This window comes from Callorhinus ursinus, unplaced genomic scaffold, assembly GCF_003265705.2.
Source record: "Callorhinus ursinus isolate GAN/ISIS: 27379988/994484 unplaced genomic scaffold, GSC_fseal_2.0 scaffold4, whole genome shotgun sequence".
Taxonomy (NCBI): Eukaryota; Metazoa; Chordata; class Mammalia; order Carnivora; family Otariidae; genus Callorhinus; species Callorhinus ursinus.
In genome coordinates this window covers 54,553,619-54,571,869 of record NW_027397066.1, presented here as the reverse complement: position 1 = coordinate 54,571,869, position 18,251 = coordinate 54,553,619, and the positions used below count along the sequence as shown (strand labels likewise).

Genomic DNA, 18,251 nt, shown 5'->3' with positions numbered 1-18,251 from the left:
AAAGAAAGAAAGAAAGAAAGAAAGAAAGAAAGAAAGAAAGAAAGAGAGAGAAAGAAAGAGAGAAAGAAAAAGAAAGAAAGAATAAAGAAAAGGGGTATCTGAAACTACCCAGATTCAATTCAACAAGCATTCACTGGGCATTACTACTATGTATTTAATGGCAGTTAGTAGGCCAGGTGCCATAATGGAGGAATAGCAGTAATGGAGGAAAGTTTCTAGAGCATCACACTAGTCTTCTGCTAAAAGTGCTCAGAATTACAGCACAGTCATCACATTTTTCCTATAAATGGCCAAAAAGTATTTTCTACTTTGGTGGGCCCTTATAGTCTCTATTACAACTACTTGAGTCTATTGTTGTGAAAAAACTACCAAAAAATACTTGAAACAAATTTGTTAGGCAGGAAACCCAGAGGTGTTCAGAAGGTCCAGAAGTAAATGTCTGCTCATTCTAAAACCATGGCTTTGCAGGAAGAAAAATAGACACCCCCTGACCCAGGAAACATTTACCTGAGAACCTTCCATTTCTGCCCTTTCTGCTTCCTTCTCTGGGTTTCTTCCTTAGGTGAAATTATGTAGAGAAATCACATCTGCATCTTGAGAATGTTCCTCTAATGGCTTCGGTACAGACCCCCAACCTGCTACGACCACAGCCACAGACAGAAGGGCCTTGAAATGGTAGAAAGTCCACCTTTCTGGGTCCTTTGTCTCAGGAGAGATTCAGAAGCAATAAGCTCCTACAGGGGAGGCCAAACTTTGAGTCTCTCCTTCCTTGTCTTCAGGGAACTTCCCTTCCCACAGATGCCACAAAATTCTGCTGTAGCATGGATAACATAGGCTGCACTGGCTCTGCCCCCACCAAATCCGTGTAAAACAGACCCTGTTACCTCCCCTTGAACTAAAGGTTGAACTCAACTCTCTGAAATATACTCCAGGGACTTCATTCTTAACCCTGGCCTTACCTTAGGATCACCAGGAGTACTTAAATAAAACATTGATGTTCCCGCCCAGAACAGACTCTGTGGGAAAGGGCACATGTGATGAGAGGTCTTAAAACTCCACATGTGGGGGCACCTGTGTGGCTCAGTCCTCGAGCGTCTGCCTTCGGCTCAGGTCATGATCCCAGGGTCCTGGGATCAAGCCCCGCATCATCGAGCTCCCTGCTCGGCGGGAAGCCTCCTTCTCCCTCTCCTACTCCCCCTGCTTGTGCTCCTGCTCTTGCTATCTCTCTGTCAAATAAATAAATAAAATCTTAAAAAAAAAAACTTCACATGTGATCCTAATTGGAAACCCATGCTGAGAGCCACTTATTGAAGCCTTGTTTCTCAAGCTTTTAATGTGCATAAAAATCACTTGGATGGATGTTAACTAGACTTACTGTGATGATCATTTCATAATACATACATACATCAAATCATTGTGTTGTACATCTGAAATTAATATACTGTTATATGTCAATTACGTCTCAATTTTTTAAAAAATCACTTGAAATTTCTTTTTTAATTTAATAAAAAATATAAAGAGGAGAATCAGTCAGGACATAGTCCTCCTTGGAGCTCTTAATCTTAGCTGAGTGTATCCCGGATCATTTGAAAAGTATGACTCTTCCAGGAAGGAAAAAAACAATGAAAATAACACTTAGAAGAAAGCCTAGATCATAAATGTCTTTTGTTGCTCAAGGTCTAAGTTACATTTGAAGGAGAGGAGCTAATTTTTTATTATGATAGTCTGTGAGTTCCTCTGAATGCCAACAAAACTCGATTTACCACTTTACCTTCTTTTTTAAAAAGTTTTTATTTAAATTCCAGTTAGTTAACATACAATGTTTTAACTTTTGTGCTCATCACAAATGCATTCCTTAATCCCCATCTATTTAACCCATCCCCCCACCACCTCCCCTCTGGTAACCATCAGTTCTCTATAGTTAAGAGTCTGTTTCTTAAGAGTCTGCTTCTCTCTCTTTTTTCCTTTATTCATTTATTTTCTTTCCTAATTTGTATCTTCAATTTTACTGAACTTGGTTAGTTCTAACAATTTTTTGCTGGGATCTATAGGATTTTCTCTATATAAGATCACATCACCTGCAAATAAACGACAATTTTACTTCTTCCTTTCCAATTTGGATGCCTTTTATTTCTTTCTCTTGCCTTATTGCTCTGGCTGTGACTTCTAATACTATGTTGAATAGGAGTGATGAGAGTGGGCATCCTTGTCTTATTCCTGACCTTAGAAGAAAAGCTTTTAATCTTTCACCATTAGGTATGATGTTGGCTATGATTTGTCATATATGGCTTTTATTATATTGAGATATGTTTCTTCTAAAACTTATGTGTTGAATGCTTTTAAGACATGAAAGAATTTTGTATTTTGTCAAATGCTTTTTCTGCATCTATCAGAGTATATGGTTATTTTTTTCTATTCATGCAGTGTATTTATTTATTTGTGTATATTGAACTACCTTAGCAGCCCAAGGATAAATTCCACTTGGTCTTGGTGTATGATCTTTTCAATGTGTTGTTAAATTCAGTTTGCTAGGGAGTGCCTGGGTGGCTCAGTCATTAAGCATCTACCTTCGGCTCAGGTCATGATCCCAGGGTCCTGGGATTGAGCCCCACATCGGGCTCTCTGCTCCGCAGGAAGCCTGCTTCTCCCTCTCCCACTCCCCCTGCTTGTGTTCCCTCTCTCACTGTGTCTCTCTCTGTCAAATAAATAAAATCTTTAAAAAAAAATTCAGTTTGCTAGTATTTTGTGGAGGATTTTTGCACCTATATTAATCAGGGATATTGGTCTGTAGTCTCCTTTACATGTAGTGTCCTTACCTGGTTTTGGTATCAGAGTAACATTGGCTTCACAAAATGAATTTGAAAGTATTCCTCTTCAAATTTTTGGAAAAGTTTGAGCTCTCAACCTCTCCCTCTCTCTTTCTCTTTATCCCTCTCCCTCCTTCCCTCTAAACAAATTTGTTAGGCACTCCCTCTCATTGTGCCCTCCTAGTCTCTAGAATGGAGAGATACAACAGGATCTGAGAAAAGTTGCAAGAAAAAATTTAATTTCTGCTGTATTTGATGTATTAAAATAGTACAGTCTAGCTTAACACTCAACTTTTTCCTTTGCTTTACTTTTATACATTTTTAGTTTAATTTTTTAATTTTGTTTACTTAATTTGTAGTACTTACAAGTCATGACTCATTTTACTTTCTCTTTTATTCATTTTCACTTTCTAGGTGCTTTATAAATGATAAAACCTAGGACTCCACTGATTTTCCTAAATGTAATCTGTGATGATCACAAAAACTAAGATAATTACCTATGCTTTAATATAATTTCTCATAGTAACATATCTGTCTTCAGATGGCCAAAATTTGAAAGCTGGCACGTTAAAATTTTACATTAAAAATTCTGAATACACCTTTGGGTAGTGTTATAATTTAATAAGCATTGCTCTGTTGAAGTTATTTTAACAATCACTAGGAATCGAGACGATTGAAATGTTTTTATCAGAATTTATAGTTCACTGCAACTTTATCAGAATATTATATTTCACATGATCATCTTAAGAATGAAAATAATTACAAAATGAATGAAGTGAGAACTATTTTTTCTTTTCTCTCCTTTCCAGAGAAGACACCTTTCTACCATCACATCAGCTTTAAAGTCAATAACATTGACTATGACAGCAAGTTTGAAAAACCATATTCACAAGAATATATGGACCTAAATAAAAAGATAGTGTCTTTGGTAAGTTGAAATTTCTTTTTGTGCATTGCCCTTTTAAATGTTATGTTCCTAGATGTGCCAGAAATCTAACAATCATCTTTTAAGTTGGAAATGATTGATAATTTCACACTATTTTTTACACTACCTTAGTTCTAGATTAAGATAGTCAGCCCTTTCAGAAAGTCGGTTAGAAAATGTGTACAGGAAAAAAAATGTAAGAGGGACAGATTTAGAGAACACCTGAGAAATGCCTGACACATGAGAGACTTTCCATGAATATTTCTAATGTATTAATATATTAAATGTATAAAATATATCCTACCTCCAGGATACCTGACCAAAGTCATGCTGTTTCTGTTCTTAAACTAAGGAGTCCTTCAAGGAAGAAGAATGTCCAATGTAGAAGAGAACATATAGCCCAAAATAAAGATCTTGTATCTCCTCAGTATGGAGTAAAATTTTTAAATGTCTACTTAAGAGTGTGCTTTAAAAGAAACAACAAATGTTGGAGAGTTTCTGGAGAAAGGGGAACCCTCTTACACTGTTGGTGGGAATGCAAATGCAGCCACTTTGGAAAACAGTGTGGAGTTGCCTCAAAAAATTGAAAATAGAGCTACCCTATGACCCAGGAATTGCACTCCTGGGTATTTATGCCAAAAACACAGATGTAGTGAAAAGAAGGGCCATACGCACCCCAATGTTCACAGCAGCAATGTCTGCAATAGCCAAACTGTGGAAAGAGCCAAAATGCCCTTCAACAGATGAATAGATAAAGAAGATGTGGTCCATTTATACAATGGAATATGACTCAGCCATCAGAAAGGAGGAATACCCAACTTTTCCATCAACATGGATGGGACTGGAGGAGATTATGCGAAGTGAAATAAGTCAAGCAGAGAAAGTCAATTATCATATGGTTTCACTTATTTGCAGAACATAAAGAATAGCATGGAAGACAGTAGGAGAAGGAAGGGAAAAACGAAGGGGGGGAATCGGAGGGGGAGATGAACCATGAGAGACTATGGACTCTGAGAAACAAACTGAGGGTTTTAGAGGGGAGGGGGGTGGGGGGATGGGTTAGCCCAGTGATGGGTATTAAGGAGGGCACGTACTGCATGCAGCACTGGGTGTTATATGAAAATGATCAATCGTGGATCACTACATCAAAAACTAATGATGTATTGTATGGTGCCTAACATAACATAATAAAATAAAATTTTTTTAAAAAGTGTGTTTTAAGTTAACCTTTAGCAGACTAAAAACCTAATGAAAATCTTGACTAGCCCCTTGAACATAAGCTTCCTTTATCATAGATACACTCTAATTAGCTCAAGTAATTCAGAGAAAGACAATTGTCATATGATCTCACTGAGATGTGGAATTTAAGAAACAAAATGGAAGATCATAGGGAAAGAAAGGAAAAAATAAAACAAAATGAAACAAGAGGAGACAAACCATAAGAGACTCTTATTCATAGGAAACAAACTGAGGGTTGTTGGAGAGGAGAGGGGTGGGGGGATAGGGAAACTGGGTGATGGACATTAAGGAGGGCATGTGATGTAATGAACCCTAGGTATTATAGAAGGCTGATGAATCACAGGCCTATACCTCTGAAACCAATAATACATTTATGTTGATGATTGACTCTAAAAAGAAGAAAGAAACTGGATAAAGAGAGATGCAACTTTCCTAGGAATGGCAGTTTTTTAACTACAGAGGAATATTTTTATGTTTTAGATATGTAGTTTTCTAGTGGGCAACTCAAGAAGAAATCTCTATGTCATTTCTTATTTTTTGTAGCTCTCCAGCAGATATGATGCTCAATTACAGTGAAACGAAATTCTAAAAATTCAAGTGAGGTGGTAGCTTAACAATAATAAATAGCTTTATTAATGGTCAGTACTGGCCTTATGTACTACTTTCTTTAATCTTCACAACATTCCTATTTTCCATAGGAGGAAACTGAGGCACTAAAAGGTTAACTTACTCAAGGTCACACTGAAAGTATGCTTCCACCTTCTTTATGATTTTTGTCCTATAATTAAAGAGCATGCAAATATAAAATCTTGAGCATGTTTCAGATTACATCAATTTCACATGGCCAAATATTCAAAAATGTTTAAACAAACTCTGTGGTTTTCACATATAATGCACTGATTCATAGATGACCAAAATGATATCTAATATGTGTACGGTGCCAAAATTACCCATACAAAACAGGACAGTCAAGCCCAAACATCAAACTATTTACCACAGTGTCCAAGAGCAAGAGACATCTTTGATCACTACATAACCAGGGTATCTGTCAAATAAATTTTCCACTGAGTTAATCTGAACCTGGTAGAGGCATATGCACCTTTATGCATATTCTCTATTTGGGGCAGTCTTTCAAATGACAGGTTATCTATAGAATTCATCAGGATTAGAAATATATAATTTTTAAAAGGTAATAAAATGAAGGATAACATTCAGGACTCCTGTTCCATCTAATATAGGTTAACAATATTTTAGCTTGAGTAAAAACTGTGTTAGTGTTCATTCAGCCTTAGGACCCTCAAAACATATTCAGAAAACTAAAGCACTAGCAGTGGTCCCAAATTCTATATTACTATACTCTCTAATCTAGGCTATTTTTTTATTTTTTTAAGATCTTATTTATTTATTAGAGAGAGAGAGCACAAGTAGGTGGAGCAGTAGGCAGAGGGCGAGGGAGAAGCGGGCTCCCCGCTGAGCAGAGAGCCCAGTGTGGTGCTTGATCCAGGACTCCAGGATCATGACCTGAGCCAAAGGCAGACACTTAACCGACTGAGCCACCCAGGCATCCCTAATCTAGGCTATTTTTAAAACAAAAAAATATCTGATGTATTAAATGGAAATCATTGTACATTAAGTTTTCAGCCATGAAGAAATTAAGAAGATGCAAGGTTTATCAAAAAATGTAATCAACATTACAGAGTTGTTATTCATATTTCAAATGATATAACGATAACTAACAACATTACTGATGTGCTAGTTTTCTTTTCTACGGTTGGAAAACAAGAATAGAAAAAATAAATACTAGATATTTTGGATTGTCTGTAGGCATGAGGGGAGGGTGGTTACTGTAAAATGGCAGAAAGAACCATAGACCCAGATGCTCCACATCTGATAGGATCTAACTAGCAAATATGCTATCTCTTTTGCATCCACTTTTGGGGTATCTGTCACGTGAAGGTAGTATTTTCCTGTCTCTATAACAACACATCATTTTACAATCCTTTGTCACACATTTAACAGTATAATTTAACAATATAACATCATCAATAAAATGTTTTCCTATATATTTGTGAACTGATTCGAAAGAGAGAATTTTAAATATGTGGATGGTTTGTATAATTAATTAAAAATGAATATGTTAAACAATACTGAACTGTTACTATGCTAAAATTTGTTAAATTAGAAACCAGAAATTCCTCAGAAAAGTGGCTCCAATTACTTTCTGGAAATTTTTTCTTCTCCTTCTTGTGATATAGTTATTTTTGTTGATCTTCAGAAAATCTAATCTAGTCTGAAATTTTTCATAGACAATTCCTTGTATATAGCCATACACTCAGGCTTTGATCAAGTTCCTCTATTTATTAAAAACATGTATTGATTTGTACTTTTGAGCCTCCTGTATTTGATAAGTATTGTGATGACCAATTTCTCACCCATAAAGGTGATTTTAGCATCATAAATGATCATGATTTTGTGGTTAGTAAGCTCATCCTTGGGTTCATCATTCTCAAGATCTTCCCGTCAACACAGTCCAGAACCTCTTTCCACCTGCTTGTCAAACTGGTGACTTGGCAAGAATTTTATACATTTTTGTTCAAAGAGAAAGAAGGGAGAGGGAGTGTCAAGTGAAGAATCTGAGAAAAGTAAAAAAAAAAAAAAAAAAATAAGCTTACCTGGTATGAAAGAGAAAGATTTAAAGTTTGTAGTATGTGTGTCTTTGACTTCCATTTGAATTTCCAATCTTGTCTTTCCTTATTTCTGGGAAAATAATTAGTTCTGAATCCTATGTGGGTTTCTGAAATTTCCCATTTGATTTTGAGTCAAATATCTGACAACCTTTTTCCTATAGAGACTGAGCTTCTTGAAAATAGGAATTGCACGAGTGTTACTGGAACAATTTCCATAACTTCACCTTACAGCTCCTTGGAACACCCTCAGCCTAAAGTTACTATTCATTTTAAGGATGGCAGACTTTGGGATTATTTAAGGTGTGTGTGATCTTTTGAGCTGTTGTGAGGTTTGGGAAGATGAAGATAATAAAAAGAGAGATGAGGGTGCCTGGGTGGCTCAGTTGGTTAAGCAACTGCCTTCGGCTCAGGTCATGATCCTGGAGTCCCGGGATCGAGTCCCACATCGGGCTCCCTGCTCAGCGGGGAGTCTACTTCTCCCTCTGACCCTCTTCCTTCTCGTGCTCTCTATCTCTCATTCTCTCTCTCTCAAATAAATAAATAAAATCTTTAAAAAAAAATAAAAAAAATAAAAAGAGAGATGAAGAATTAAGAATGTTAGAACAAACTACAAATAGATGGTCTTTGGAAAGAAGCACAAAAACTAAGAGCATTGCAAGTTGTTACATTTTGATTTGGAGACGGTGCCATATCAGGTATCTGAGTTCATACTGAAGCCTATTTTAAAAAGAATTTAGCAGTCATTTGTCGTCCTCAGTCTAGTCTCCCCAGTTTCCATTCATTATAGTACCATTCCCCCACTCACCTAGTCATTATATTTTTTATTATGTTATGTTAATCACCATACATTACATCATTAGTTTTTTTAATAATTTTTATTGTTATGTTAATCACCATACATTACATCATTAGTTTTTGATGTAGTGTTCCATGATTCACTGTTTGCATATAACACCCAGTGCTCCATTCAGTATGTTCCCTCTTTAATACCCATCACCAGGCTAACCCATCCCCCCACCCCCTCCCCTCTAGAACCCTCAGTTTGTTTCTCAGAGTCCATACTCTCTCATGGTTCATCTCCCCCTCTGATTTCTCCCCCTTCATTTTTCCCTTCCTGCTATCTTCTTCTTTTTTTTTAACATATAATGTATTATTTGAGGTACAGGTCTGTGATTCAACAATAGTCATTACATCTTAAAGTCAATTTCCACAATTTCCATTATCTAATCATTCAATACATTTTAATAATTATTCTTTTAAAGTGGTCCAGCCTGACTTCCAAGGCAAGATTGCTGATTCCTCATTCTCTCCTCAAATCTCACTGAAATGATGGAAGGAAAATGAAAACAACTCAATGTGTCATACAATGACAGAAATGTTGCCATCAATACACTAAGAAGTGTATTTGGTTTCCTAGGAAGTTTTCACCCCCCTTTTAAGGTTTTATCCATATGGAAGTAGGTTTAGTTTAAGGTAGGAGCCCAGACTTATTTTCTTTCTGGTGTAGATAGCCAGTTGAGTTGATACTACTTATTAAATAATCCAGCCTTTCCCAATGATTAAAATGCCATCCTTGTTATATCCTAAATGTCCATATATTCTAGGATATATTTTTGGATTCCATTATTGGGTTCCACATTAATGGGATAGTATTTCCTTCCCATAGCTTCATCTCCAACAGTCTTTCATCCCTTTATTTACAAGTAGGGATGTTCTAAATAATAGATAATGAGGTTTTGATTTTGAAAGCAACCTGATAGGTTAATGACAAAATTTTCCCTATTCCCATCAACTGTAACAAGTAGTATACTTGATTTTTTTTCCCCAGTTTCCTTTAAGTAAATTATCTATTTTACTTTTTTGCTTTCTTTTCCTTATTTGTGACTGGTTTAAATTGTTTTTCATTGTATTTTTTTCTTCTTGGAAATTTCAATATATTTAGTTAATAGTTAAATTATTTTTCCTGGAACTCAAATTTGGATGCATATATTTTTCCACTAGTATTACAGAAATTATTAGCCCCATCAAGTGGGGCTCTTTCTCTTATTTCTCTTACCTAAGCCCAACCTTAGAAGAGGCTTTTAACTACTTTCACTTCTGTCTTCTCCTCCCTTCCTATTCTTTACTCTTGAAAAGGCTTTTAACACTTCTATTTCCCCTCCCCCTATTTCTGGTGATTAGGTTTTGCTGAGATAGTATCTGAGGCTCTAAACTATTATTAGGCTGTTTCTTAAAGGACGTTGCTTCCACTGCAAGCACTGAAATTATACACTCATTGCACTGAACACACGCCCTCCTCAGGTTTCATTGTTCACCACTATTCCCTCTCTTCATCTTTCCTTCTACTGAGATCTCATTTCTGATTTTTATCTTGCTTTACTAGAGTCCTTTGTCATGTTTTTTCTTAGTTGGGATATGTGAATGATGATCTTTAATTCAGAACCATTTTCTCTCACTGTTTATTATTTTTTTTCCTCTATCTCTCTTTTTCTCTTCTCAAACCTCTATGTACTCAATGATATTAAGGATTTATTTAATTCCTGGGATGCAGGTAGTAGTAAAATAAAACCAGTTTAGCTATTTAATGATAACTGGTGAAGCTGAATGATGGGTACATGGCGTTCATTATACACTTTCATTTGTTATTGTGTATGTTTGGAGTTCTCCACAATGAAAAATTAAGTTTTTTAAAAATAAAACATTAGTCATTATTCATTTTACTTTTTAACAGCTAAATGAAACATTTCATGGATCCAAACTGAGAAGACAGTATGTCAAATCACATGTTGTCCAAGTAAGGTATGTAAAATAGCCCAAGAGGCACAGAGCAGAAAATTCTGTCCTTCACCTTCATGCCTCATCTTCACTTGGTATAAATTGAAAGGGTGAAATAAATCTTACCTTGAGGCTTCAAAACCACTAGCATTTTCAAATGTGAAAAACAGCATTCAAAGATCTTTTGGAAAATTATTTAACTGGAACCAAGAATTCTGACTGATTATGAATTTCAGGTAAAGGTCGCATGGGTTTGTTTTCTATTTGAAGGCACAAAGTCAAAAAGCAAATCTAAAGCCAGGAGATGATTTCAGTATAAGAAAAGAATGGATAAGATAAGAGAGGACAGAATGTCTGACCTAGTATGGGCAAACTAATTTGGCTATCTAGCCAAATCAAGCTTAGAGTTGTGAATTAAATGTAAAAGCTGGGGGGTGCGCCTCGGTGGTTCAGTCGGCTAAGTGTCTGCCTTTGGCTCAGGTCATGATCCCGGGGTCCTGGGATCGAGCCCTGCATCGGGCTCCTTGCTCAGTGAGGAGTCTGCTTCTCCCTCTGCCCCTCCTCCCCCTGCTCGTGCTCTCTCGCTCTCTCTCTCAAATAAATAAAATCTAAAAAATTTTAAAAAATAAAAGTTGGGAAATGTCATATAAAACACATAATGCTCAGAATGTGTTGAAAAATAAAAAGATCTGACAACACAGGGGCCACATCCCCACGTGGCAACAGTGCACTGAAACCAGTGGCAGTTCCTAATGTTTACATGATGCGTGTATATATATATTTGCACCCAACAGCTTCACTCTTCTCCTTTGCCTTCCTGACCCCTCTAGGAATCCCATTCTACAGCTACTGTCTAGCAGCAAAGATATTTATCCAAACACTGGTGAGGCACAGATAATCTGCAACAGATATGAAAAAAATAGTAACCACAGGCACAAAAAGAAAAGTTAATATGTTTTGGAATCTATCTCTCCCTAAAACTAGAACTTTTGCTGTTTGATTTTCCTGGTTTAAATAATCCATGCTCTTAACCAGTAGCCCCCTAAAACTTTATTTATCTTAACTCATTTAACCTGATAACCACCCTGTATGGTATGTACATGTTAGTTTCTTATTTTACAGATGAGGATACTGAAGCAACGTGACTTGCCAAGGTCACACATTGAATAAATAATAAAGCTGTAGTTTAAGCCCCAGCAGTTATATCTAGATGACTGCATCAACTTCAGCTTTCACTCTTGCTCCGTGACTATTCTGCACAGAGCAATCAAAGTGAATTGGAAGAGCACAACCTCCCCCTACTTCATATCCACTGACAGTCTCTCACAAATGCCAAACTCCTTAGAGAGTCCATATGACCCTACCTGATCTGGGTACCCTGCCTCTCTCTGACCATAGGGTTTTTATTTTTTATTTTTTAAAGATTTTATTTAGTTATTAGAGAGAGAGAGAGCATGAGCAGGGGCGAGGAGTAGAGGGAGGAGCAAAAGGAGAGAGACAGGCAGACCCTGTGCTGAGCACAGAGCCCCATACGAGGCTTGATCTCAGGACTCTCAGATCATGACCTGAGCCAAAACCAAGAGTCAGACTTCACCGACTGAGACGCCCAGGCTCTATCTCCTTTGAGGGTTACATTTCAAAGAGATGGATTTCAGGTCCTCGAGAAAGACATTTCTGGGGTTGTTAAACTGCAAGAGGCTTTTAAAAGATTTGCATACAGTTCAAAGAGGCAGAAAGAGAATTCACAACTTTCTAAAGTAAATGCTCTATAAGGAAAAGGATATGGGATCTAGAGTCAGGACGAAAACATTTAATAAAATTGAGGGGAGTATTCAGTCTGTCTTGGGCAGGGCCTTTGTACTTGATGTTCCTTCTTTCTGGGACATTGCTCCCCCCAGTTCTTATGACTCACTCCTTCTTGTCATTAGGACCTTCAAAGAGGCTGTCCCTGCAGCTCTCTATAATGTTCCCACATCTAACCTTCAAGTCACTATTGTCTTCTTCATAGAACACACCTTGAAGATAATTTTATTTCTTCATTTTCTTGTTTCTCCTACTAGCATGAATGCAGGCACCTTGTGTTCTTATATGCTGATAGCTAATGAAGCTCTGACCTAGAACTCTGTCTGATATATTGCCTGGACTAATACACATCTGTTAAGTGAATGAATGAATGAATGAATGAACTGAAACTTCAGGAATGAAAGGAGAACTGTGTATGGCAAAGAATTACAGGCATTTGTCATATAAAACGAAAGGTTATTTTATGAATCAAGAGAAGGTAACATTAAAATAACTTTTAGTTCATGTTTCCAGTAGAAAAGAGGATCATGACTTTGATGATGTCACATTAAGAATCCATATGTCTGTATTTAGTTTAGTTTTATTTTTTTATTTTTTTTAAAGATTTTATTTATTTATTTGACAGAGAGAGACACAGCGAGAGCAGGAACACAAGCAGGGGGAGTGGGAGAGGGAAAAGCAGGCTTCCCGCAGAGCAGGGAGCCCAATGTGGGGCCCGATCCCAGGACCCTGGGATCATGACCTGAGAGGAAGGCAGATGCTTAACAACTGAGCCACCCAGGCGCGCTTTAGTTTAGTTTTAGATCATTATTCAACCCAGGAGAAAAGTTCAGAGTAACATGCATGGTTTGACAAAATCTTTAAAATAGAGCAATATAATATGTCCTTGTCTATTCATTCCATGAGAAGTAAAGGGTTTGTCTCTACAAATCACACAAGAAAAAATTAGCATTGCACCTGCACAAAAGCAGAAGAGGTGAGAATACTTAGTAAGTTGACATGTAACTACTAAATTCTTACTACTGTACAGAGGAAATAAAAGGAATGCATGTATAGTGCTCAAAGGAAGAGCATCTGGTGTATGTATATCCTAAAACAAAGTAAAAAAGGGTGATATGGAAATTAGCTAATCCATTATTTAGAATTATCCTGGAAAAATATTATTGAAATAATAAAGCTTTACAATTAGTCGGAAAATCTTGGATCTCAGCCATGGTTTCTGTTTTTGTTCATGGGTATTGTGAAGGTTTGCAAGTAGATGTTTTCAAGATCTCTCTTGAGTCACATACTCTGAGGTTGTGTGGATTTTCTTTTTTTTTTTAATATGGAAAATCAATTTTATTTCAATAAATACAAATAAAGAACTGGAAATTGAAATTTAAAATAAAAATAGTACCATTTAAAATAATAACATAAATCATGAAATACTAAGGCATAAACCTTAGAAAATACCTGCAAGATCTCTTTTTTCTTTAAATTTTTTATTGTTATGTTAATCACCATATATTACATCATTAGTTTTTGATGTAGTGTTCCATGATTCATTGTTTGTGCATAACACCCAGTGCTCCATGCAGAACGTGCCCTCTTTAATACCCATCACCAGGCTGACCCATCCCCCACCCCCCTCCCCTCTAGAACCCTCAGTTTGTTTTTCAGAGTCCATCGTCTCTCATGGTTCGTCTCCCCCTCCGATTTCCCACCCCTTCATTCCTCCCCTCCTGCTATCTTCTTCTGTGTGGATTTTCAAATGCATAAATGCAGAGAAATACCTGGGAAGAGGGGAGGAGGCACAGAAACCTAGTATAGAGCAGAATAGACATCCCATCGAGTCAGTAGAAGTGACTCCCTTTTAAAATTTCTGGTTTATACACTCGCATCTTCAAGTGAGAATTATAAACAAAATAAATCCAGTCTAAGGTGTTTGCTCCATCACGATTTCCAACAGATGAGAGAACTTGCCCACTCTTGCAAATGGTGCCTCCACCAAAACAAAAACAAAAACAAAAAACAAAAACCCAAGATAATAAATGATGCTCTCATCTCACCTGTTATGTTTCATTTTACTATTTGCTGTTAGCCGTACATTCTGAAAGTCCATCATGGATTTATTATACATAGATATATTTATATTAATAAATATTTTTTGCATAGCACTGAGATTTACAAAATACCTCCATAGGCATTAATTTAGATGGTGTGTACAATAACCCGGTAAATAATATTATCCCCATTACAGAGATGCAGAAATTTGCTTAAGTACAGAGCATGCCAATGTCTTGCTGTGGTCAAGGGGTTGGCAGATGGTGAATCTAGAATACAAACACAGTTCCCCTGAGTCTAAATCATGCTCTCTTTACTGTTCACCATGTCCATAAAGTACCATTTCCACTCCCTGGAGAGTGGGATAGCTGCAGGGAGCTCTGCTTAATAAAATTATACAATGACTCCACTAAGAATGATCAAGTTTCCAGTAATAAAAACATGATTTATTTGCCTGTTTCTGTTCTGCAGCCGAGCCCAAGGGAAAGTGATAATACATGCTGTGCTGAAGTTTAAATCCTGTTTCAAAAATACTGCAGCAAAATTTCGGGATAGTATTGAAACCACTTTATATCAGAAGCTAAAGGGCAAAACTGGGTCTTTATGTGTAGATTCTTCTTCGTTTAAATTTTCAGGTAAGCCTTTTTATGTATGGTATAGAGTGATTTTCATCCTTTAATTTTAATGTCGTGTTTTTTGTAAAAATGAAAACACTTCCCTCCTTAAATATAATTTCCTATACAATGATTATTGCTTTTAACCACTGTTAAAATAATCAGGGTCCATGTTAATCAATTTCTTGATATAATATCATTCTTGTATTCCTGGAATTAAACCTTACTTGATGATAGAGTTTAAAAAAATAGTAGTCAGGGCCCCAAATAACATTTCTTTGCAAAACAAGGCAGCCATAAACTCTTTTTTTTAAAGATTTTATTTATTGATTTGAGAGAGAGAATGAGCAAGAGAGAGTGCGCGCAAGTGGGGGGGGTGGGTTGGAGAGGCAGAGGGAGAAGCAGACTCCCCACTGAGCAAGGAGCCTGACCCCAGGACCCCGGGATCATGACCCAAGCCAAAGGCAGACGCTTAACCAACTGAGCCACCCAGGTGCCCCATAAGTCAGCCATAAACTCTTAACGGCTTGTTCTGTGGGTTGTGTTTTCTCCCTCATTTCTTTCGGATATCTCAAGAATCTAGACTCCTAGGTCCCAGAAATGAGTTTGAACCTCTTTAGCATCAAGTCAACTTCCTGATAGGCCTTTAATGGACTTCATCTCTCTCACTCTTCTGTACAATATGATTCTTTTTAATTTTTTCTAATTCAGTGTAGTTAGCAGTGTTATATTAATTTCAGGTGTACAATTATACAATCTAATTCTTATTCTTGGTCACCTAACAATATTGTGAAAGACAGCTTCTAAAAGGTAGGGACAAGCGTCCCTTCATTCCCAGGATAATGAGTGTCTCTCTGGTCTTGATAAAGTACAGCCAATGCTTGGCACAGCTAAGCTCGGCTATCAATTCTCTGCTACCACAAATCTGATCAAGGGCAGAAAAGTATCCCTGCCCCTGCAGGAAGGACTAAAAGGATGAAATGTGTGTGGAAAAAAATAAATCAAGGCCAAGGGTTCATTTGCATAGAACATCAAAAGGATCAAAAAGCAAAACCTGAATATGCTTCTCCTGGATAAGAAACCGTCATATTGTTGAAATGTGACTCTCCCCAGGTTATTAGATGCTTTCTTTCTTTTTTTTTAATACTTTATTTATTTATTTGACAGAGAGAGACACAGCGAGAGAGGGAACACAAGCAGGGGGAGTGGGAGAGGGAGAAGCAGGCTTCCCGCAGAGCAGGGAGCCCGATGCGGGGCTCGATCCCAGGACCCTGGGATCATGACCTGAGCTGAAGGCAGGCACTTAATGACTGAGCCACCCAGGCGCCCCTAGATGCTTTCTCTTAGAATCTTCCTTCTCATACAGCTTATCCAATGTGTGGTGACCTCAAAAGAACACAGAGAAATAAAGCAGATCTGCAATTTATAGAGAATTTGCCACCAAAGATATATTTTTGAAAATTCATCTGCTAAAAATGTGAATTAAATGTAAAGAAACAGTATTAAATTTCCAGTATTCCTCCAACCTGTAAGAACATTATGTAGGATCCCAGGAAAACTGACTTTCTGAGGTCTTTTCCAGATACACTATTTTTTCTTTCAGTAATTCTATTTAATACAATGCCACCCTACAATTTTATGAAGAACAGTGACTGTTAAGCGTAATACACTTAAGAACAGATGGTGCTTTGGTATTGTCTTAGCCTCTACTTGTTGCTTAGAAACCCTCTCTCCCTCCTACTCCAACCCTCTTCAGAAGATAGATGCCTTATGAAACTGGGGTTTTGTAGGTGTGGAACCAAACCCAGCAGCCAACTGGACCAGTTCTGCAAAACCACAATGAAATAAGTTAACACAAAACTCACATTCAAGACAGCTCTTACTGAAAGCGATTATGAATCTTCAGTGGTCACCACATAATTGGGTCTCTGGTTTAGGGATTTATGAAAAGCTTATTTAGATAATCAAGGTTGCTGTCACAAGGTTGCTGCTATCTTATTGATAGGCTTCCTGGTGAGTTCAGTATGTCAGCATTGTTCAATTTCATTTTTATACAAGCTGCTTAACAAAGAGGAAAAAGTCACTACTTCCTACAGCTGTGGCTTAGACATCACTGGCCAGTGCAAATAGTTACAACAACCAGCTGAACACAGAACTAGTGTTTCTATATTATTATGCCTAGAAAGAGAAGATACAGAATCGTGGTTAAAATCGTGGGACCTGCTGAGATTTGAATCCCAGGTCCTCTGTACATCTGCTGTGTGACCTTGGAAACATTGCCTAACATTTCTGCACCTCAGTCGAAACATCTCATCATGGGGATGATGATAATAAATAATGTTGCATATGGCTGTTGTATTTCAAAGACCTCATGCACTTTAAAAAACAGGACTGGTGTAAAGTAAGTATCACTCATTGGTTTTTATCATAGAAAAAAAAACACTCAAAAGGTATGTCCTATGGATTATATATTTGCAAGTCAACTTTATACATATATATGTGCTATTCTTTTTATTAACAGGCCTGCCTATACCCCCCCCAAACTCAGGCTTCACTATGGATGAGGGGTCAGAAACTGGAGGTGTTCCTAAGGGAGAATGACCACCTCCCTCAAAGCACTAGTGCAGTAGGGGCGACTCGATGTCCCCACCCTTAAACCCCCACCAAAGACAAATCACTTTATCTGACAGAGCCTTAGTGTCTTCATCTTTATAAAGAAGATCATGTTCATATACTTCATAGTAGTTTCTTTTCTGGAAAAAAAAATGAACACACACATCTAAAGCTCTTAGTGCAATGCCTGACATAGAGCGAGTACTCAAAAAATAGTAACCAAGATAGATTTTCTTCTACATATACACTTTGCAAGAATATTTTCCAGGAGATCATGGTTATTCTTCTGGTAACTGTATTTTTGGATATTCACTGCACACCAATTGAATCTTAGGGAACATACCTATGTGCCTTTGATATATAGATTCATAGCAGGGCCGCCCCATGTAAAGAGATTTTACCAGCCCCAAGAATGAAGTAAATCAGTGGCAGTTGAACCAAGGGATAAAATTATTGCTTTTGTAGAAATAAAAAGTTAATCAACCAAGTGTCCATTAATATTTCAGCACTTAATAATTATATCTACCCCAGGAGAACAGCTTTATATAATTCTTAGTTATAATACTAAATTACTATTGGCTTAATTTATTCACTTACCAAAAAGATACTGACTAAATACTGACTATGGCCCAGGAAATTTGAATAAAATTCTACCTTACCATTTTTCATTTATGCTAATATTAATTTTCTTTTCCTATGCACATACCAAATGATATAGGAATGAGTATCTAAAAAGGGTATTGGC

At 37.0% G+C, this 18,251-nt stretch overlaps 1 protein-coding gene across 1 annotated transcript in view; it reads left to right on the top strand.

Moving 5' to 3' along the window:
- Positions 1 to 18,251, top strand: part of LOC112835495 (transmembrane protease serine 11C-like) — a 53,247-nt gene that overhangs the window by 3,618 nt on the left and 31,378 nt on the right. The window contains exons 3-5 of the mRNA XM_025886975.1: positions 3,617 to 3,735; positions 10,390 to 10,457; positions 14,751 to 14,914. Of these exons, the coding sequence (XP_025742760.1) occupies positions 3,617 to 3,735; positions 10,390 to 10,457; positions 14,751 to 14,914 (351 nt within the window). The remainder of the gene's footprint in view (positions 1 to 3,616; positions 3,736 to 10,389; positions 10,458 to 14,750; positions 14,915 to 18,251) is intronic.